Source organism: Oncorhynchus mykiss, chromosome 1 (assembly GCF_013265735.2).
Source record: "Oncorhynchus mykiss isolate Arlee chromosome 1, USDA_OmykA_1.1, whole genome shotgun sequence".
Lineage (NCBI taxonomy): Eukaryota > Metazoa > Chordata > Actinopteri > Salmoniformes > Salmonidae > Oncorhynchus > Oncorhynchus mykiss.
In genome coordinates, this window is record NC_048565.1 from 16,693,788 (window position 1) to 16,717,230 (window position 23,443).

General features: G+C 42.2%; 1 protein-coding gene across 4 annotated transcripts; it reads left to right on the plus strand.

Annotated features, from left to right (window-relative positions):
* Positions 1–1,944: 1,944 nt before the first annotated feature.
* On the plus strand, positions 1,945–15,898 carry LOC110491738 (phospholipase A2 inhibitor subunit gamma B). Of its 4 annotated transcripts, none has more exons than XM_021565707.2 (6): positions 1,945–2,161; positions 2,915–3,047; positions 3,249–3,302; positions 3,500–3,664; positions 8,958–9,080; positions 15,382–15,898. In XM_021565707.2, the coding sequence occupies exons 2-6, from the start codon at positions 2,999–3,001 to the stop codon at positions 15,606–15,608; spliced, it is 618 nt and encodes a 205-aa protein (XP_021421382.2). In that variant the 5' UTR covers positions 1,945–2,161; positions 2,915–2,998; the 3' UTR covers positions 15,609–15,898. The 4 variants fall into 4 exon arrangements, with proteins under 4 accessions (XP_021421382.2, XP_021421305.2, XP_021421139.2 ...); XM_021565630.2 differs by having other exon boundaries at positions 1,947–2,161; positions 2,896–3,047; XM_021565464.2 differs by having other exon boundaries at positions 2,021–2,161; positions 2,896–3,047; positions 3,192–3,302.
* Positions 15,899–23,443: the final 7,545 nt, after the last annotated feature.

The following is a 23,443-nucleotide window of genomic DNA, read 5'->3' on the forward strand; positions in this document are numbered from 1 at the left end:
AATTAACAGGGTAAAATGATGACACAGAGAAACATTAGTAGTGTAGGAATTCTCCTAGATTGAAGAAGAAACCTCCAAGACCTGATGATCTCACTTACTCTCTCCACTGACGTCACAGCTCCACCTAGCCGCAATAATCATATACATTACTTTAAATGTAAATACCTAGGAGGCCTAGAAAAGGATACAAGGGACGGCCCCGTAAAATAACCAACAAAATAAAACATCAAAATTATGACCATACATATTTGTGTGTGTCACAAATACATTTGCATTAACCAGCATATCCCAAACTCGGTTCTCGGACCCCAAGGGGTGCATGTTTAGTTTTTTTGCCGTACACAACAGATTCAATTGAGCAAAGCTTGATGAATAGTTGATGACTTGAATTGGCTGTGTAGTGCTAGGGCAAATAACTAAACGTGCACCCCTTGGGGCCCCGAGGACCGAGTTTGGGAAACCCTTGCATAAACGCTCCAGGCTACAATGGGAAGTATTTGGATTTGGCACGGCTCTTGAAGCTACAAACACCAAACCAAGGTTGACATATGCAGACTGACTCAATGCATATTTCATTTCAAAAGATTGTTGATACTATCTGTTCTTCTTGAACTATAATCGTTTAAAATGCGCTGTTTGTGTTTGAAGATGGAGAGAGAAAAGGCATACAATGATAATTTGCTCAACGGAACAGAAGGAAATGTGTTACATATAGATTTTTTTCATTTATCTGAAGTTACCTCACCCTTCAGTCAAAGGTATTGCAGCCTCGGCTACAGTTCACATCTAGCCTGGGCCCAGATCTGTTTTAGGCTGTGTGGTTGACAATGACCACAGAAGTTGGGTGAGACAGCACGAACAGATCTGAGACCAGGCTAGTTCACATCAGGCTCATCACATGATTATTAATGTACCTAATTACCTATTCACTGAAATACTACTCCCCATGTTCTGTGTGTGGTTGTGAAAAGAGCATACTCTGAGAAAAGGGCTTCGTTGGAATGTGACAAAGTCTTTGGAAATAATAACTTAATTAAATTCTGCATTACAAATGGACTACCAAGGCCTCCCACAACATAATCACTCAAATTAAATTAAAATACATTTTAGTGGTTATAGATAGACCACAAAGTGCAGCTGTTAGTAGGTTTTAAGCATATGGATAAATTCTGTATCTATCTCTATGGTTACACAGTAGTTTCTGGTGTTGTGTTTGTACAAGCCAGTGGAGCACATAACAGGATGTGGTCTAAGGCTGAAAGCGGATCTGATCTCTCTTTTAACCTTCCTGTGTTCAACCACTCACTTCCTGCCTCTGGAGTCTGCATTGTCTGTCAGCTGAGTGGTTTTGCATTGGTTTAACTCTTACCACACATGAACTGTAAAATAAAGAATTGGATTTGTCAGTCTGTATAAAACAAAATGGGAACTTGTTGCTATGACCTGGTGATATAACTGATATGTTATTTTTTTCTAGCTGCTTTTCTAAGAGTTGGTGTTTATTAGCAGAATCACTAGGTCCAGTTAGGTTCATCCACTCTATGGATTAATTAAACCCCTATGCATCTATCTTTTACCTTTGAAGGTACGGTATGTTCATAGGTGGGTTGAGTGTTCCTTTACAGACTTCAATTCACCATGGTTGTACAGTACGATAGATTATTGGAGCATTTTTGTTATTGCAGAGCATTTTAACTTGTAATGCAGCCAAACCACGTGTACTGTAGCTAACCTGCACACCAGCTGTCACACCTTGAAACTGTCTTACATGAAAGTACACGCCCCTCCAACTGCAAATTACTAATGGGATCTCTCTGAGATCCGCCTTCTCCCACATGCTGAAATCTAGCGTCACAGCTTTTCTGGCACCTAAATGCAACAAAACATCATTTATAAACACAATCTATTAATATGGTTTTTGAACACTATTATTTGTTTACGGGCATGATAACTGTACTTTTAGTTTATGGTAGACACAGCTTGTTCGCACATTTTCCAATTTTACCACTAGTTATGAACGCAACATGAGTTTCTACATCCCCCTCTCTTGTTAAATAAAAGTGCCACCACTGAAATACGCCTGTTACTTCCTGCCTCGTTGGGTGTTTGTCTGTCTTTTTCGAAACCATCATAGAGCATTTTCATTTAATGCAAGATATTGGTGAGTTGTATTTAATGTTTAAAATCTATTGATCATAAATCATAACATTTCCCTTCTTTAGCATTTTTTTGTGGTTCTGTTAGAATTGCTTTCCATCTTTCTGGCATTCTCTCATGTCCTCTTTCCACTATCTGCATGTCCATCCTTCAGCCAGTGGTGTAAGAATACTTGAAAGAACTAGTTACGCAGTTCTTTGGGGTATCTGTATGTACTTTACTATTTATATTGTTGACAACTTTAACTTTTACTCCACTACATTCCTAAGCAAAATATGTACGTTTTACTCCCATATGTTTTCCTTGACACCTAAAAGTAGTCAGGTGTTAGAATACAAATGCTCACTCAAGACAACAATATGGTATGATTAATGTACTGTATCAAAGTAACACGTTGCCATTCTTACTGGGTTTTTAAATTATGTCTGAGTTGGAGTGTGTCCCTGTCTGTTAAATGTTTTTTTTTTTTATATAATTCCGTCTAGTTTGCTTAAATTAAGGAATTTTATATATTTTACATTTTTATATGTTTCAGCATTTACTTTTTACTTTCAAGTATGACAATTGAATACTTTGTCCACCACTTAAGTATATTTTAAAACAGATACTTTTAGACTTTTACTCAAGTAGTATTTTACTGGGTGACTCACTTTTACTTCATTTTCTATTAAGATACTTTTACTTCACATTCCTCCCAATCTCTGTCTCCACATTTCCTCCTCCTCACTGGTTTATAAGGACCTGTTTCCCAACCCAGAGTACCACTGCACACCTGCCTGTCTACCAGCCCAGATCAGCCCACAGTACCACTGCTGTTCACCTGCTTGTCTATCTGTCCACGATGAAGCTCATCTTGACTCTCTCTCTCATCTGCATTCACTTCTGCTCAGGTAACACCACTGACCTCTCACAATTAGAGGTGTCTACCAAGATAAATGGTTTCTTAACTGCATCACTCCCAAATGCCTGTGTAAATATTCATCATAGCTAAATGGCCTTTACAGTACATTTGTTTAAATGTTCTTGTTTTTCAGTTGAGATGCTGCAGTGTTTCAACTGTACTGATGCAGCATGTACAAACTCTTCTTTAGTTACCTGTCCATCCTCAAATGAAAGATGTCTCACTGCAACCAGAACCATACAAGGTGTGTTTAGAGTTTGTTGTCCACTACATGCTAACGCTTCAAGACAAATTAAATTATGCTGTTAGCTTCCTCATGAAGGATGCTTTTGAACACTCCTGTAAGATTACAGTGTAATTGACTCATTGCTCTATGATATTATTTCTTTATATTCTAAATTGATCTATTCTTCTCTGGTTTTGGATCTGTTACTGGTGAAGGTCCCGATAATACCACCGTGGTACTCAAAATGTGTTCACCATCCTCCATCTGTGTAACTCCTCTTAACACTGAAGTCACAGTGTCAGGGAACTTGGGCATCATAAGGGCTGCCTCTAACCAGCTCTGCTGTAACACCAATGGGTGCAACAAGGAAACTCTGTCTGGTAAGAGACTTGTGTCCTTTACTTAAATTAAATGTGGTTTTCAACAATGTATTTGATGTCCTGATTTCAATTGTCATAGTTTGAAGAAATATATGATCCGAGTGTGTTTCTTACATATCTGGACAGCATCCATGCCCATCTTCAGAAAATGTCTGAAACCCTACCTCTTTAGAGTATCTTAACTAAATCCCATAGCGCCCCCCCCCCCCCCCCCCCCCCCCTCCCTCCAAGTGATCATGCTGTTTGTATGTGGCTAATATGAAAGTGAACTGTGTTTGCGCATGATCAGGGTATGATCATTCTGCCGATTCTGTTGAAAAAAAAATCTTCAACGGAAGCAAACTAAATTCAGATACCTGAATTTGTCCAATAGAAACTCTTGTTTACAAATGTTGGACTAATGATTTCACCCTAGATCAGCTAGATGCAGGCAAGGGTGTGCAAGGCAGTATTGAATGTGTCACTGTCTGTCACCTTGATTACTCAAATGTTTCTCTCGACCTGTGGACCTACGTTGTAAACTTTCATTTATTGGCTAGGTTGTAACAACCTCATGATGGATACAGGGAAAATGCAAGTGTCATATAGTAGCCTAAACCTATTGATGTTACATTGAGCTGGTAGAATGGAATATGAATGACCGTCATCCAAAATGCTGTAATAGAAATAAGGCCACGCTCATAAAAAGATTATTGTCCTCCCTAATCTTAAACGGACCGACCACCACTGAATGGAACCCAGATCTATATGTGACCACTTGGTTACTGCGACACCGTTCTCCCAAGGACACACAAACCAGAGTGGCCACCGCAAAGCCCAAGAGCCTGACCCTCTCTGGAAGTTGCTGTAGCCCTGCTTGGGATATTTAGCCTACATTGACTATTGGTTGAGACACAGGTCCCAGTCTACCATGGTATGGGGGATTGAAAATGGGAATTAGGCCAAGTTGGAGATAATAATGCATTTTGATGATATTTTATTAAGATGCCTAAATACACCACGCTAAAAGATTGATGGTATGGCTGTTTTAAAATGAATTTCCTGCTATTCTTCTTAGTAATTATTTATGTTCACTACTTGGTCAAATGATTTGATGACAAAATCTATGCAAATAAATTATATTAATTGATAGTTCACCTCTCGGTCTTCTTTTATTCTGTAATAGGGTATATTGTAACAATGTGTCCAAGCTGATCAAATCAAAGTTTATTTTTTTGTCCTTGTAGAACCTACGCCTTATAGACCTACTCATCACGTATTATTATTATTACAAGATTACCACTTCTCACAATGGTGCTTGTTAAGTAAAGTTAGATCAAAGCTGAATCACTGTCTCGCAAGATCATATATTGATTACTCTGAACAAAAATATATACGCAACATGTCAAGTGCTGGTCCCACGTTTCATGATTTCTCTAAAATGTTGTGAGCAAATTTGTTTACATCCCTGTTAATGAGCATTTCTTCTTTACCAAGATAATCCATTAACCTGACAGGTGTGGCATATCAAGAAGCTGATTAAACAGCATGATCATTACACGGGTGCACCTTGTGCTGGGGACATTAAAAGGCCACTCTAAAATGTTTTGTCACACAACACAATGCCACAAATGTCTTCAGTTTTGAGGGAGCGTGCAATTGGCATGCTGACTGCAGGAATTTCTGCCAGAGCTGTTGCCAAAGAATTCAATGTTCATTTCCCTAACGTTTTAGAGAATTTGTCAGTACGTCCAACCGGTCTCATAACCGCAGACCATGTGTAACCAAGCCAGCCCAGGACCTCCACATCCTGTTTCTTCACCTGTGGGATTGTCTGAGACCAGCCACCCAAACAGCTGATGAAACTGTGTTTGTACAACTAAATCATTTCTGTACAAACTGTCAGAAACCGTCTCAGGAAAGCCTATCTGCATGCTCGTTGTCCTCTCCAGGGTCTTGACCTGACTGCAGTTTGGCGTCGTAAGCAACTTCAGTGGGCAAAGGCTCACCTTCGATGGCCACTGGCATGCTGGAGAAGTGTGCTGTTCACGGATGAATCGCGGTTTCAACTGTACTGAGCAGATGGCATACAGCGTGTATGGCATTGTGTGGCAAGCGGTTTGCTGATGTCAATGTTGTGGACAGAGTGCCCCACGGTGGCAGTGGGGTTATGGTATGGGCAGGCATAAGCTACGGGCAACGAACACCATTGCATTTTATCGATGGCAATTTGAATGCACAGAGATACCGTGACGAGATCCATAGACCCACTGTAGTGACATTCATCCGCCACCATCACCTCATGTTTCAGCATGATAATGCACGGCCCAATGCAGCAAGGATCTGTACATGATTCCTGGAAACTAAAAATGTCCCAGTTCTTCCATGGCCTGCATACTCAACAAACATGTCACCATTGAGCATGTTTGGGATACTCTGGATCGACGCGTACGACAGCATGTTCCAGTTCCCGCCAATATCCAGCAACTTCACACAGCCATTGAATAGGAGTGGGACAACATTCCACTGGCAACAATCAGCAGCCTGATCAACTCTATGCGAATGAGATGAGGCAAATGCGCTGCATGCGCTGAATGGGGCAAATGGTGGTCACACCAGATACTGAGTGGTTTTCGAATCCAATCCCCTATTATTGACAAAGCAACAGTGGTAAATAATGCATTGTTATTTTGGAGTGACTTTTTTTACAAATAATAATTGAATATGTTTCTAAACTCTTCTACATTAACTACCATGATTACAGATAATCCTGAATGAATCCCGAGTGGTGCAGCGGTCTAAGGCACTGCATCTCAGTGCTAGAGGCATCACTACAGACCCTGGTTTGGTCCCTGGCTGTATCACAACCGGCCGTGATCAGAAGTCCCTAGGGCGGCGCACAATTGACCCAGCGTCGTACGGGTTAGGGGATGGTTTGGCCGGAGTAGGCCGTCATTGTAAAATAAGAATTTGTTCTTAACTGACTTGCCTAGTGAAATAAAGGTCAAATAAATTAAAAGATCTTGCCGCCAAGACATTCTAAACTCTCCATTACCAATAACAGGGGGGTATGATATTTCACCCTCTAACTTTCTCACTCAGCATTATTCAAGGTTCATTCAGCATTAGCCGTAATCATGGTAGCATCGACATGAATGTAGAAGTGTTCAGAAACATATTCTATTCTTATTTACAATAAAAGTGACACCAAAATGACACAATACATTACAATAATCTGAAACACAAACAAAAAGAACTGCAAAGGCATTCAGTCACAAGCTTGATGTTGTCATTGTGTGCTAGGTATACGGGACCAAATACTACACTTTTGACTACTTTATTTACAGTGGGGCAAAAAAGTATTTAGTCAGCCACCAATTGTGCAAGTTCTCCCACTTAAAAAGCTGAGAGAGACCTGTAATTTCCATCATAGGCACACTTCAACTATGACAGACAAAATGAGTAGAAGAAAATCCAGAAAATCACATTGTAGGATTTTTAATGAATTTATTTGCAAATTATGGTGGAAAATAAGTATTTGATCATCTACAAACAAGTAACATTTCTGGCTCTCACAGACCTGTAACTTCTTCTTTAAGAGGCTCCTCTGTCCTCCACTCGTTAGCTGTATTAATGGCAACTGTTTGAACTGTTATCAGTATAAAAGACACCTGTCCACAACCTCAAACAGTCACACTCCAAACTCCACTATGGCCAAGACCAAAGAGCTGTCAAAGGACACCAGAAACAAAATTGTAGACCTGCACCAGGCTGGGAAGACTGAATCTGCAATAGGTAAGCAGCTTGGTTTGAAGAAATCAACTGTAGGAGCAATTATTAGGAAATGGAAGACATACAAGACCACTGATAACCTGTATTAATGGCACCTGTTTGAACTTGTTATCAGTATAAAAGACACCTGTCCCAGAACCACACGGGGAGACCTAGTGAATGACCTGCAGAGAGCTGGGACCAAAGTAACAAAGTCTACCATCAGTAACACACTACACCGCCAGGGACTCAAATCCTGCAGTGCCAGACGTGTCCCCCTGCTTAAGCCAGTACATGTCCAGGCACGTCTGAAGTTTGCTAGAGAGCATTTGGATGATCCAGAAGAAGATTGGGAGAATGTCATATGGTCAGATGAAACCAAAATATAACTTTTTGGTAAAAACTCAAATCATCATGTTTGGAGGACAAAGAATGCTGAGTTGCATCCAAAGAACACCATACCTACTGTGAAGCATGGGGGTGGAAACATCATGCTTTGGGGCTGTTTTTCTGCAAAGAGACCAGGACGACTGATCCGTGTAAAGGAAAGAATGAATGGGGCCATGTATCGTGAGATTTTGAGTGAAAACCTCCTTCCATCAGCAAGGGCATTGAAGATGAAACGTGGTTGGGTCTTTCAGCATGACAATGATCCCAAACACACCGCCCGGGCAACGAATGAGTGGCTTCGTAAGAAGCATTTCAAGGTCCTGGAGTGGCCTAGCCAGTCTCCAGATCTCAACCCCATAGAAAATCTTTGGAGGGAGTTGAAAGTCTGTGTTGCCCAGCAACAGCCCCAAAACATCACTGCTCTAGAGGAGATCTGCATGGAGGAATGGGCCAAAATACCAGCAACAGTGTGTGAAAACCTTGTGAAGACTTACAGAAAACGTTTGACCTCTATCATTGCCAACAAAGGGTATATAACAAAGTATTGAGATAAACTTTTGTTATTGACCAAATACATATTTTCCACCATACTGTGCAATTAAATTCATTAAAAATCCTACAATGTAATTTTCTGGATTTTTTTCTATTCATTTTGTCTGTCATAGTTGAAGTGTACCTATGATGAAAATTACAGGCCTCTCTCATCTTTTTAAGTGGGAGAACTTGCACAATTGGTGGCTGACTAAATACTTTTTTGCCCCACTGTATATGAATTTTTAGGGGTGTCAATTTCACCCCTACCTTTTTGAGAAAGAACCTATTACTTGTTAAACAGTCTCTTTCGCTGAGCAGTTTTATTAGTATAAAATCATATGTCCCTAGTTTTATTGCATACAAAATATTTATTTAAATGATTTATTTCATTCAGTCATTATTACTTATCTGTATCAAGGGTGTCAACAATGTCAGACCCCACTGTACTGTGTCATTGGCTCAATTCCGCTATCTGAACCAGGACAATATGCTTCCTGAATGTGTTTCCATTGCATTACCAATTAAAATAGTTATTTTTAGATCCTGGAGCTAGCTATGTCCACTGAATGTACTGTAGAATGCATATCCACTGATATACATTTCCGTTCTCTTCCTACAGCCCCGAGTTCACTGGCTAACGGAAGACAATGTACCTCTTACAGCAGCTTCCAAGGCGTTGTGCATAACAGCACTGTGGCCTGCCTGGGGGTGGAGGACCAGTGCTTGAGCTTCAGCGGCAATGGTGACTTGTTTTGTTGTTCATGATACAAAAACTCATCACATTTGTGCAACTATAGATCAGGTGTTCCCCCCCAAAAAATGTAAAATGCTATGTGAGATAGCCTATATCAATCAAATGTACACTGCTAAAAAAAATAAAGGGAACACAAAAATAACACATCTTAGATCTGAATGAATGAAATATTCTTATTAAATACTTTTTACATAGTTGAATGTGCTGACAACAAAATCACACAAAAATTAACAATGGAAATCAAATTTATCCACCCATGGAGGTCTGGATTTGGAGTCACACTCAAAATTAAAGTGGAAAACCACACTACAGGCTGATCCAACTTTGATGTAATGTCCTTAAAACAAGTCAAAATGAGGCTCAGTAGTGTGTGTGGCCTCCACGTGCCTGTATGACCTCCCTACAACACCTGGGCATGCTCCTGATGAGGTGGCGGATGGTCTCCTGAGGGATCTCCTCCCAGACCTGGACTAAAGCATCCGCCAACTCCTGGACAGTCTGTGGTGCAACGTGGCGTTGGTGGATGGAGCGAGACATGATGTCCCAGATGTGCTCAATTGGATTCAGGTCTGGGGAACAGGCGGGCCAGTCCATAGCATCAATGCCTTCCTCTTGCAGGAACTGCTGACAAACTCCAGCCACATGAGGTCTAGCATTGTCTTGCATTAGGAGGAACCCAGGGCCAACCACACCAGCATATAGTCTCACAAGGGGTCTGAGGATCTCATCTCGGTACCTAATGGCAGTCAGGCTACCTCTGGCGAGCACATGGAGGGCTGTGCGGCCCCCCAAAGACTGACCCACCGCCAAACCGGTCATGCTGGAGGATGTTGCAGGCAGCAGAACGTTCTCCACGGCGTCTCCAGACTGTCACGTCTGTCACGTGCTCAGTGTGAACCTGCTTTCATCTGTGAAGAGCACGGGGTGCCAGTGGCGAATTTGCCAATCTTGGTGTTCTCTGGCAAATGCCAAACGTCCTGCACGGTGTTGGGCTGTAAGCACAACCCCCACCTGTGGACGTTGGGCCCTCATACCACCCTCATGGAGTCTGTTTCTGACCGTTTGAGCAGACACATGCACATTTGTGGCCTGCTGGAGGTCATTTTGCAGGGCTCTGGCAGTGCTCCTCCTGCTCCTCCTTGCACAAAGGCGGAGGTAGCGGTCCTGCTGCTGGGTTGTTGCCCTCCTATGGCCTCCTCCACATCTCCTTATGTACTGGCCTGTCTCCAGGTAGCGCCTCCATGCTCTGGAGACTACGCTGACAGACACAGCAAACCTTCTTGCCACATCTCGCATTGATGTGCCATCCTGGATGAGCTGTACTACCTGAGCCACTTGTGTGGGTTGTAGACTCCGTCTCATGCTACCACTAGCGTGAAAGCACCGCCAGCATTCAAAAGTGACCAAAACATCAGCCAGGAAGCATAGGAACTGAGAAGTGGTCTGTGGTCCCCACCTGCAGAACCACTCTTTTATTGGGGGTGTCTTGCTAAATGCCTATAATTTCCACCTGTTGTCTATTCTATTTGCACAACAGCATGTGAAATGTATTGTCAATCAGTGTTGCTTTCTAATTGGACAGTTTGATTTCACAGAAGTGTGATTGACTTGGAGTTGTTCAAACATTCATAGATGACCAGCAGGGTCAAATAATAATAATCACAGTGGTTGTAGAGGGTGGAACAGGTCAGCACCTCAGTAGTAAATGTCAGTTGGCTTTTCATAGCTGATCATTCAGAGTTAGAGACAGCAGGTGTGGTAGAGAGAGAAAGTCGAAAAGAGCAGGTCCGGGACAAGGTAGCACATCCGGTGAACAGGTCAGTGTTCCATTGCCGCAGGCAGAACAGTTGAAACTGGTGCAGCAGCATGACCAGGTGGACTGTGGACAGCAAGGAGTCATCAGGCCAGGTCGTCCTGAGGCATGGTCCTCCGAGAGAAGAGAGAGTGAGAATTAGAGGTAGCATACTTAAATTCACACAGGACACCAGATAAGAAAATAGAAATACACCAGATTTAACAGACTGACCCTAGCCCCCCAACACAAACTATTGCAGCATAAATACTGGAGGTTGAGACAGGAGGCATCGGGAGACACTGTGGCCCCGTCCGACTATACCCCCGGACAGGGCCAACCAGGCAGGATATAACCCCACCCACTTTGCCAAATTACAGCCCCCACCCCACTAGAGGGATATCTTCAACCACCAACTTACCATCCTGAAACAAGGCCGAGTATACAGTAGCCCATGAAGATCTCCCCCACGGCACGAACCCGAGGGGAGCGCCAACCCGGACAGGAAGATCACGTCAGACTCAACCCTCTCAAGTGACGCACCCCTCCTAGGGACGGCATGGAAGAGCACCAGTAAGCCAGTGTAATAGGGTTAGAGGCAGAGAATCCCAGTGGAGAGAGGGGAACCGGCCAGGCAGAGACAGCAAGGGTGTTTTGACGCTCCAGTGCCTTTCCGTTCACATTCACACACCTGGGCCAGACTACACTCAATCATAGGACCTACTGGAGAGAGGAGTCTTCAATAAAGACTTAAAGGTCGAGACCGAGTCTGCGTCTCTCACATGGATAGGGAGACCATAACATAAAAATTGAGCTCTATAGGAGAAAGCCCTGCCTCCAGCTCTTTGCTTAGAAATTGTAGGGACAATAAGGAGGCCTGCGTCTTGTGACTGTAGCATACATGTAGGTATGTACGGCAGGACCAAAACGGAAAGATAGATGGGAGCAAGCCCATGTAATGCTTTGTAGGCTAGCAATAGAACCTTGAAATCAGCCTTAGCCTTAACAGGAAGCCAGTGTAGAGAGGCTAGCGCTGAAGTAATATGATCACATTTTTTGGTTCTAGTCAAGATTCTAGCAGCCGTGTTTAGCACTAACTGAAGTTTATTTAGTGCTTTACCGGGTAGCCGGATAGTAGAGCTTTGCAGTAGTCTAATTTAGAAGTGACATGGATTCATTTTTCTGAATCATCAGGATCCAGAGTAACGCTGAGGTCCTTTACAGTTTTATTTGAGATGACTGTACAACCATCAAGATTAATTGTCAGATCCAACATAAGATCTCTTTGTTTCTTGGGACCTAGAACTAGCATCTCTGTTTTGTCTGAGTTTAAAAGTAAAACATTTGCCACCATCCACTTCTTTATGTCTGAAACACAGGCTTCCAGGGAGGGCAATTTTGGGGCTTCACCATGTATCATCGAAATGTACAGCTGTGTATCGTCCACATAGCAGAGAAATTTAAGATTATGTTTCTGAATGGCATCACCAAGAGGTAAAATATATAGGGAAAACAATAGAGGTCCTAAAACGGAACCTTGAGGAACACCAACATTTTCAGCTGATTTGTCAGAGGACAAACCATCCACAGAGACAAACTGATAACTTTCTGACATATAATATCTAAACCAGGCCAGAACTTGTCCGTGTAGACCAACTTGGGTCCCAATCTCACCCAATCGATGGTATCAAAAGCAGCACTAAGGTCTAGGAGCACGAGGACAGATGCAGAACTTTGGCCTGATGCCATTAAAAGGTAATTTACCACCTTCAAGAGTGCAGTCTCAGTGCTATGATGGGGTCTAAAACCAGACTGAAGCGTTTCGTATACATTGTTAGTCTTCAGGAAGACAGTGAGTTGCTGGGAAACAGCTTTTTCTACAATTATAGAGGAATGGGATATTTGATATAGGCCAATGGTTTTTCATATTTTCTGGGAGATGGGCTTTTACTGCTGCCACTTTTAGTGAGTATGGTACACATCCGGTGGATAGGGAGCCGTTTATTATGTTCAACATAGGTTGGCCAAGCACAGGAAGCAGCTCTTTCAGTAGTTTAGTCGGAATAGGGTCCAGTATGTAGCTTGAAGGTTTTGACTATTTTCATGAATGTGTCAAGAGAAATACGATTTGAAAAGCTTGAGTGTCTCCCTTGATCCTAGGTCCTGGCAGTGTTGTGCAGACTCAGGACAACTGTGCTTTGGAGAAATAAATAGATTTCAAGTGGAGTCCGTAATTTGCTTTCTAATGATCATGATCTTTTCGTCAAAGAATTTATCACCGCTGAAGTGAAAGCCATCCTCTCTTGGGGAATGCCGCTTTTTAGCTAGCTTTGCGACAGTATAAAAAATAATTGTAGGATTGTTCTTATTCTCCTCAAATAAATTGGAAAAATAGGATGATCGATCAGCAGTGAGGGCTCTTCAATTCTGCACGGTACTGTCTTTTCAAGCTAATCGGAAGACTTCCAATTTGGTGTATTTCCGTTCCAATTTTCTGGAAGCTTGCTTCAAGGCTCGGGTATTTTCTATATACCACAGAGCTAGTTTCTTATGATAAATGTTTGTAGGGGTGCGACTGCATCTAGAGTATTACACAAGGTTAAATGAACTTCCTCAGTTACAGTAGGTGGTTAATCGATTGTTGTACTCCTATGTCCTTGGGTAGATGGAGGGAGTCTGGAAGGGCATCTAAGAATCTTTTAATTGTCCGAGAAGTTATAGCACGGCTTTTGATGACCCTTGGTTGGGGTCTGAGCAGATCATAAATTGCGATTGCAAACATAATAAAATGGTGGTCCGATTGTCCAGGATTATGAGGAAAAACATTTAGATCCACAATATTTATTCCACGGGACAAAACTAGGTCCAGAGTATGACTGTGGCAGTGAATAGGTCCGGAGACATGTTGGACAAAACCCACTGAGTCGACGATGGCTCCAAATGCCTTTTGGAGTGGGTCTGTGGACTTTTCCATGTGAATATTAAAGTCACCAAAGATGTGGATATTATCTGCCATGACTACAAGGTCCAATAGGAATTCAGCAAACTCAGTGAGGAACACTGTATACGGCCCAGGAGGCCTGTAAACAATAGCTATAAAAAGTGATTGAATTGGCTGCATAGATTTCATGGCTAGAAGCTCAAAAGATGAAAACGCAGTCATTTTTTTATTTTTTTTATTGAAATTAGGTATCGTAAATGTTAGCAACACCTCCACCTTTGCAGGATGCGTGGGGGATATGGTCACTAGTGTAACCAGGAGGAGAGGCCTCATTTATCACAATCAATTCATCAGGCTTAAGCCATGTTTCAGTCAGGCCAGTCACATCAAAAATATGATCAGTGATTAGTTCATTGACTATAACTTCCTTGGAAGTGAAGGATCTAACATTAAGTATCCCTATTTTGAGATGAGATATCACAATCTCTTTCTATAATGACAGGAATGGAGGAGGTCTTTATTCCATTGAGATTGCTAAGGCGAACACCACCATGTTTAGTTTTGCCCAACCTAGATCGAGGCACAGACACAGTCTCAATGGGGATAGCTGAAATGACTAAACTGACTGTACTAGTGGCAGACTCCACCCGATTAATTTAGTTTAATCTGAGGGAATTAGGAAAATGTTGTTTGTTGTTTTGAAGCTCATTCATCTTTGAGTTAGGCTTTTTAATGATAATATTATGAATAATAATACAAATTAAGTCTAGACCCGATTTCCCCAAATTGTATTATTATGTTTTATTATGAACCCTCAATTTATATTGTACATATTCTATTTGACAAAAAGTGATTAGATCAATTGATAGGAACAGAGTCAAACATTGTATAAGATTTACTTCCTAACCCAAATCCAATTTCTTTGACTCCTCAAATTTAGAAGGTCGAAGCTCAGCTTCTGAATGTCATGGCGACAAACCAAAGATATTCCCATATGCATCAGAGTCGTGTCTTCACTCATAATTATTCATGATTCATTCATGTATTAACCATATTCATGGTAGCCTCCACATTAATGTAGAAGTGTTTAGAAACATATTCTATTATTACTTCTTTTTTTTTAAGTTACTCCAAAATGACACAATACATTATTTACCATTCATTTCTATTAGGCACAAAATCATTTGAAACACAATCAAAACAAACAGTAAATGCATCCAACAAGTTTGTAGAGTAACAAGCTTGATGTAATCATTGTGTGCTAGGAATATGGGGCCAAATACTAAACTTTTGACAACTGTAATACACATATTTTCTAAAACAGTTCACCCGATATGGATGAAAATATCATCAAATTAAAGCCAACAGTTTGCGCTTTAACCTCAAGTCATTGTATAATTTCAAAGTACTGGAGTACAGAGCCAAAACAGCAAATGTGTCACTGTCCCAATACTGTTGGAGATCATGGTATTATTGTTGATTCAAAATAATTAGATTTTAGTTGTTCTATGAGAGAAAGATGTTCGGAAAATTAAATATGTTGTTCTCTTTGACAGTACTTGGCTCAATCAATTATATGGTGAACATCCAGGGCTGTACATCTACCAACGTGTGCAACTATATTGATCAACTGCTGCCCTCAAGTTACATCAACTTTGTGCAATTCACCTGTAACACAGCCCCTTTACCTGTAACTGTAACCAAAGCCCATAACACAGCCTGGTCCATTAGACTGAGCCTAGTCCCTCTGCTGCTGGGCCTCACTATCAGCAAACTCATCTGATATAAACAGAGATGAACATATCGGGACTCATCTGACAACATAATGCATTGATTACAAAACAACAGAATGTACAATGATTTTTATGTATTGTGAAATACGTACTATAATTGAAAATCTGTTGTTTATATGGAATTTGCCAGATGATGCCCTGTGACATTATATATGCTTGCTTGAGGAAATACTTTCTTATATATTATTCTGTATATTTGATAAAGTGGGATTGCTTGTAAGTTTAAAACAAATAATCTGTCAATGCCAATAAAGTTTCTATCACTTTACCAAAATGGAAATAAAGTGTTATCTTATTGTGAACGTAAACCAATCACACAATATTTTTTATTTTATTAGGAATTAATGCTTATTTGATTTTTTAACAGATAGGGATAATAGCTAATTAACACTCTTAAATCCAAATAATAACAGAGTGTATGGGAGAACCTAATCATACAGAATGCTACCGTCCAAACAGAAAATAAACTTAGACAGTCTTTTTTATTTGACTTAGTGGATTCAGTTTCTCTCTACACTTCTTCTACAGAGGAGAGGAAAACCTGCCGGGGAACAGGATGTGTCTATAAAGGAGAGGAAGGTGTGGTCTGCCGTGAAGCGTTCCACTTGGATCATACAGAATGGCACCATGCCAGCAGTGGCAGCCGCTGCCTTATTCCCCTCCATGTTTACCTCCACAAAGGCCTTATGTGTCACGTGTATAATTGATTGATTGGAGACAGGCGCAGGAATACGTAATAGGGGGTTTAAAATCGTGCAACATTTCAACGTCCTGCTACTCATGGCAGGAATATAGTTTATGCATATTATTAGTATGTGTGGATAGAAAACACTCTGAAGTCTCTAAAACTGGTTAAATCATGTCTGTGGCTTTAACAGAACGTGTTTAGGAGTAAAAATCCAGAGGAAAACAAAAAGTCATCCGCCAGTCTATGTATTGTCTACGGCGAAAATAGATACAGACCCGTTTACAATGCCTACAGCTTCCACACAATGTCGCCAGTACTGGCATTTTATTAGCAGTTTATCCTTGGTGTGATGACGAATAGGCACTTCCTGTCTTGGGGTCCACCGAAGGAAGTTATGAAAGGGAAAATATGGACGATGATTTCAAGACTTGCTGCTATCGAATACAGATCGCCCCGTGATAAATTTTATCGATTATTAACGTTTATTAATACCTAAAGTTGGTTTACAAAAGTAGTTTGAAGTGATTTGTAAAAGTTTATAGGCAACTTTTAGTAATTTTATACAATGACGTTGCGTTTTGGAAAGGCGCTTTTTCCTGGATCAGACGGGCTTCATAAATCAACATTTTGGGTATACTTTGACGGATTTAATCGGGAAAAAGACCCAATTGAGATGTTTATGGGACATATAGGAGTGCCAACAAACAATACACAGCACGAGAGCCGTAAACATTACACAGCACAAGACCCGTAAACAATACACAGCACGAGACCCGTAAACAATACACAGCACGAGACCCGTAAACAATACACAGCACGAGACCCGTAAACAATACACAGCACGAGACCCGTAAACAATACACAGCACGAGACCCGTAAACAATACACAGCACGAGACCTGTAAACAATGCACAGCACGAGACCCGTAAACAATGCACGGCACGAGACCTGTAAACAATGCACGGCACGAGACCCGTAAACAATGCACGGCACGAGACCCATAAAAAATACACGGGACGAGACCTGTAAACAATGCACGGGACGAGACATGTAAACAATGCACAGCACGAGACCTGGAAACAATGCACGGCACGAGACCTGTAAACAATGCACGGCACGAGACCCGTAAACAATGCACGGCACGAGGCCCGTAAACAATACACAGCACGAGACCCGTAAACAATACACAGCACGAGACCTGTAAACAATGCACAGCACGAGACCCGTAAACAATGCACGGGACGAGACAAGTAAACAATGCACGGCACGAGACCTGTAAACAATGCACGGCACGAGACCCGTAAACAATGCACGGCACGAGACCCATAAAAAATGCACGGGACGAGACCTGTAAACAATGCACGGGACGAGACATGTAAACAATGCACGGCACGAGACCTGTAAACAATGCACGGCACGAGACCCGTAAACAATGCACGGCACGAGACCCATAAAAAATACACGGGACGAGACCTGTAAACAATGCACGGGACGAGACATGTAAACAATGCACAGCACGAGACCTGGAAACAATGCACGGCACGAGAACTGTAAACAATGCACGGCACGAGACCCGTAAACAATGCACGGCACGAGGCCCGTAAACAATACACAGCACGAGACCCGTAAACAATACACAGCACGAGACCTGTAAACAATGCACAGCACGAGACCCGTAAACAATGCACGGGACGAGACAAGTAAACAATGCACGGCACGAGACCTGTAAACAATGCACGGCACGAGACCCGTAAACAATGCACGGCACGAGACCCATAAAAAATGCACGGGACGAGACCTGTAAACAATGCACGGGACGAGACATGTAAACAATGCACGGCACGAGACCTGTAAACAATGCACGGCACGAGACCTGTAAACAATGCACGGCACGAGACCCGTAAACAATGCACGGCACGAGGCCCGTAAACAATGCACGGCACAAGGCCCGTAAACAATGCACGAATCGAGACCTGTAAACAATGCACGGCACGAGGCCTGTAAACAATGCACAGCACGAGGCCCGTAAACAATGCACGGCACGAGGCCTGTAAACAATGCACGGCACGAGACCCGTAAACAATGCACGGCACGAGGCCTGTAAACAATGCACGGCACGAGGCCCGTAAACAATGCACGGCACGAGGCCCGTAAACAATGCACGGCACAAGGCCTGTAAACAATGCACGGCACGAGACCCGTAAACAATGCACAGCACGAGGCCTGTAAACAATACACGGCACGAGACCTGTAAACAATACACGGCACGAGACCTGTAAACAATACACGGCACGAGACCTGTAAACAATGCACGGGATGAGACCCGTAAACAATGCACGGCACGAGACCTGTAAACAATGCACGGCACGAGACCCGTAAACAATGCACGGGACGAGACCCGTAATAACAATTGCACAGTACTACACAGGATGAGACCCGTAATAACAATTGCACAGTACTTCACGGGATGAGACCCGTAATAACAATTGCACAGTACTACAGGGGATGAGACCCGTAATAACAATTGCACAGTACTACACGGGATGAGACCCGTAATAACGTGTACACAATACACGCAGCACGAAAGCCGAAACAACAAAGCACAGGTACTCACAAGACCAACGGACATGTGAACAATAAGTGACAAGACAATGGTGAACAGAGGGCACGTTTGAAAATTACTAATCAGGGGAATTGGAATCAGGTGTGCGTAATGAGACAGTTCAGTGACGCCTAGAGGCTGGTGACATAGAACTCCAGAACTGGTGCACGGAATAAGCAGCAGTACTGGGGGAATCTGTGGCATTATGGGCCACTGTAGACAGGAAGAGCCCATCTCCTCCTGTTCATCCAAGACAAGTTGGCCCTGCCTCTGTTGAATATGCCCCTCACCTGTGCTAAGCTAACACTTCCTTGGCCACTTTGTACCTATATCCACATGTAGCCAGTGGCCCATAACCCCATGTGAAAGTGCCCCTATTATACAAAACAGGTTAAAACATCCCTAGACAGGCAACATGTACACAGGTCAAAATGGCTCTTACACATTAATTTTACTCAAAGCAAGACTTCTGTGAATGACGATTCATTGTAACGAATCTTACCGCAGCAAAACAAGCTGAAATTCACTACTTTCATTCATCTGCTTGCTCTGCCCTTGTTTTCTTTTCAGGACAACCAGGGCCACAAGTAGAACACAAAACATATAACATAAACAGTTGCACTGAGACTCAAGAAGTTAATTAACATGTTAACAATAGTGAAAACAAGTTTTTTTTAAACATGGTAAGCACATGTAATACATATTTCTATTACACTGCATTTCACAGCCTTGTTAAAGACCTTTTATCTTGGTTTGCATTTTGACTCAGAAAGTGATCTTGACTCAAAAGGTTGGTGAGCACTGGTTTAGGCTCTGTTGCTGCATTGTTCTGGGAGTGGAGATCCACATATTGCAGGATGTGGTACACAGCACTGAACAGAAGGATGTTTTCTCTTTTTTATGTTTATTTTTTTTGGGGGGGGGGGGGTAGATCAGCTTTAATATTGTAGATAGATTGAAGCTTCCATCAATGTATTGTCTGCATCATTTCCAATCTCCCAAATATTGTTTTGTAAATAAATATATATGTCTGTGTTCTCATCAACATCCAGCTCAGATGAGTAGTTCTTCACTGGCACGATGTAGGAGGTGGACATGCCAAGCAGAGCCCTAGCCTTGGTCATCTACTCACACACACACACACACAAACAATTGTTTTACTATCCTTGTGGGGACCAACCAATTGATCCCCATTTCTAAGTCCTATTTTTCCAAACCCTAAACTAACCTTACCCTAACCTTAACCCCAAACTCATAACCCTAATTATAACCTTAATTCTAACCCTAACCCAAACCTAACCCCTAAGCCTAAAATATACTTTTCCATTGTGGGGACCAGCAAAATGTCCCCACTTGTCTGAATGTTCATTAGTTTACTATCCTTGTGAGGACTTCTGGTCCCTTCAGACATTATTCCCAAAATGTCTTAATGATGAAATGCCCATTATTGTTATGTTGTAAGTGTGAACATCAATTAATGCCTCCACTTCAGATTTCTCTACATTTGTTCTTGCTCTGTACCCAATGATTTATGAAAGCTTACTTGATAGGTCGATGTCCTCATTATGGTTTTACAGACGTGTTTAATATGTTTTATGTACATACTTTATTAGAATACATATATTTCGTAACACTTGCTTATTTTCCCTCGACTCCAACCTCATTCGATGCATTGAACGGATGTGGGTGGAGCAATGTCTACAATAGGGTGCAAATTACAAAAACTCACAAAAGCTCTGACGAAGGTCTTGAGGCCGATACGTGAAGCTGAATAAAGAGCAGTGTGCAGATGTATTATTTTTTCCCCACCAAGATAGTAAAACCAAACACACACACACTCAAGTCAGACAATGATGCTCACAGGAGACCTACATACAGGGTGCTTACATTTCAGATGTTCCAATTGCTGACTAACACATCAATAAGGGAAATTATTGAGAGTAATGTCTGCTGAACAACCCGGCTTTTCTACACCTGGGTGATGTCACAGTCGGTTTCCTGACACACCTTGTCCAGTTGCGTCAGCAATGCCACTTGATGCACACCTACAAAACACATTTGTTTCACACACTGTTGACTGACAGAATTGACCACAGTTCCTACAACCATTACTGCCGTTGCTAAAACACTTCCTCCTATGCTCACCCATGTCACTGATGTCTCCGATCTCACAGGCTGCTCAGGACTTAATTGTAAAAGATTAATGGGAACATTAGATTGCATATTCAAACCAACCAGCTGAGAGAATATTGGAATATTCACTAAAAACAGAGACATTTATTTCAGGGGTGAGCACTATCTCACCTGATTCATACATTTTTTATAAATTGAAGACTGTGATTAGTTCAATCAGGTGTGTTAAAGCTAAACTGGAACAAAAACCGGCAAACACTGCGGCCCCTGTTGCTCAACTCTGAGATATACGAAACTCGACTCCCAATACTTGCTCTCTGTCTTACACACACCGGTGGCACTTGTGTCCGTTCTCCCTCATGTACCTTGTGTCCCTCGGGTGCATGGCCTTTGATGATAGCCAGAGTGTCATGGAGGGTTAGTCCAGCGGTCTCCCCATCTCCCAGACCCATGACATCACACAGGACCAGCGCAGTAGGCTGCTCTGGACTCTGCCCACGGATGTTGAACAACTGGAGCTGAGATAGAGGACATAGAAAGAATTATACAGTGCCTTCGGAAAGTATTCAGACCCCTTGACCTTTTCAACATTTTGTTATGTTACCGCCTTATTCTAAAATGTATTAAATAAAAAAGCAATTTATACACGATAACCCATAATGACAAAGTGAAAACAAGTTTTTAGAAATGTTTGCAAATCTATAAAAAATAAAGCTCAGGTGCATCCTGTTTCCATTGATCATCCTTGAGATGTTTCTACAACTTGATTGGAGTCCACCTGTGGTAAATTCAATTGATTGGACATGATTTGGAAAGACACACCTGTCTATATAAGGTCCCACATTTGACACTGCATGTCAGAGCCAAAACCAAGGAATTGTCCTTAGAGCTCCGAGACAGGATTGTGTCGAGGCACAGATCTGGGGAAGTGTACCAAAACATTTCTGCAGCATTGAAGGTCCCCAAGAACACAGTGGCCTTCATCACTCTTAAATGGAATAAGTTTGGAACACCCAGGACTCTTCATAGAGCTGGCTGCCTGGCCAAACTGAGAACTCCAGAATTCCTCTGTGGAGATGGGTGAACCTTTCAGAAGTACAACCATCTCTGTATCACTCCACCAATCAGGCCTTTATGGTAGAGGGGCCAGAAGGAAGCAGCTCCTCAGTAAAAGGCACATAACAGCCAGCTTGGAGTTTGCCAAAAGTCACCAAAATACTTTCAGGCAATGAGAAGCAATATTCTCTGGTCTGATGAAACCATGATTGAACTCTTTGGCTTGAATGCCAAGCGTCACGTCTGGATGAAACCTTGCACCATCACTATCGTGAAGCATGGGGCTGGCAGCATCATGCTGTGGGGATGTTTTTCAGTGGCAGGGACTGGGAGACGAGACAGGATCAGAGGCAAAACTGAATAGAGAAAAGTACAGAGAGATCCTTGATGAAAACCTGCTAAGGACCTCAGACTGAGGCAAAGGTTCACCTTCCAACAGGACAACGACCCTAGGCACACAGCCAAGACAATGCAGGAGTGGCTTCAGGACAAGTCTCTGAATGTCCTTGAGTGGCCTAGCCAGAGCCCCGACTTCAACCTGATCGAAAATCTCTAGAGGGGTCTGAAAAGCTGTGCAGCAACGTTCCCCATTCAACCTAATAGAGCTTATGAGGATCTGCAGAGAAGATTGGGAGAAACTCCCCAAATACAGACGTGCCAAGTTTATAGCATTATACCCAAGAAGACTCGAGCCTGTAATTGCTGCCAAAGGTGCTTCAACAAAGTACAGAGTAAATGGTCTGAATACTTAGCTAAATGTGATATTTCAGGTTTTTTTGTTAAATAATGTGTGAGGATAGACTATGCGGTTTAAAATATGGTTAATAGTTTTTGCAACTTAACAAAATATTTTCAACCGGTCAAGCATCTTTATTTTGCATGTAAGCCCCAAAATTCCCAGTTTCTCACAAACTCAAATACTTTCTATGTTTTTTTACCTCTACCTTTTTGGTGAAGTTGGCAGGGGAAGAGCCAACCATGGCCCGTGCATGTGCATGCCGTCACCTACTGAGCAGGATGGAAACAATATGCCCAAAACAGTTAGTGAATCTTCCTGTGAAGACTGACTGAACAGAGCTGATGAAGCTGGACTTGCCGACTCCAACAGTCCCCAGCAGCAGAACCCGAGCCTCAGACAAAGCCTCACAATCAGGCTTATAGGAACTGATAGACTCCATCAGGGTCTCCCTGTGACTGGATACACATGGGTCATTTTAAATTCATTTTGATCACACCAGACGTAGTCTCGCGTAGCCGTACCTCCACATCACATTGTTATTACTAACAGTAATATTGAGAAAGGTGTCCCCCAACCAAAAACTGGTGCAGGAATCTCAGTTAGGCCT

What these genes read in the sequence shown, in the direction of transcription:
- LOC110491738 (XM_021565464.2), top strand. Translation starts at nt 2,999, where the DNA reads ATGAAGCTCATCTTGACTCTCTCTCTCATCTGCATTCACTTCTGCTCA. An exon ending in TGCAACCAGAACCATACAAG is followed by an intron (nt 3,303 to 3,499) that starts GTGTGTTTAGAG and finishes TTACTGGTGAAG; the next exon opens with GTCCCGATAATACCACCGTG. An exon ending in CTTGAGCTTCAGCGGCAATG is followed by an intron (nt 9,081 to 15,381) that starts GTGACTTGTTTT and finishes TCTCTTTGACAG; the next exon opens with TACTTGGCTCAATCAATTAT.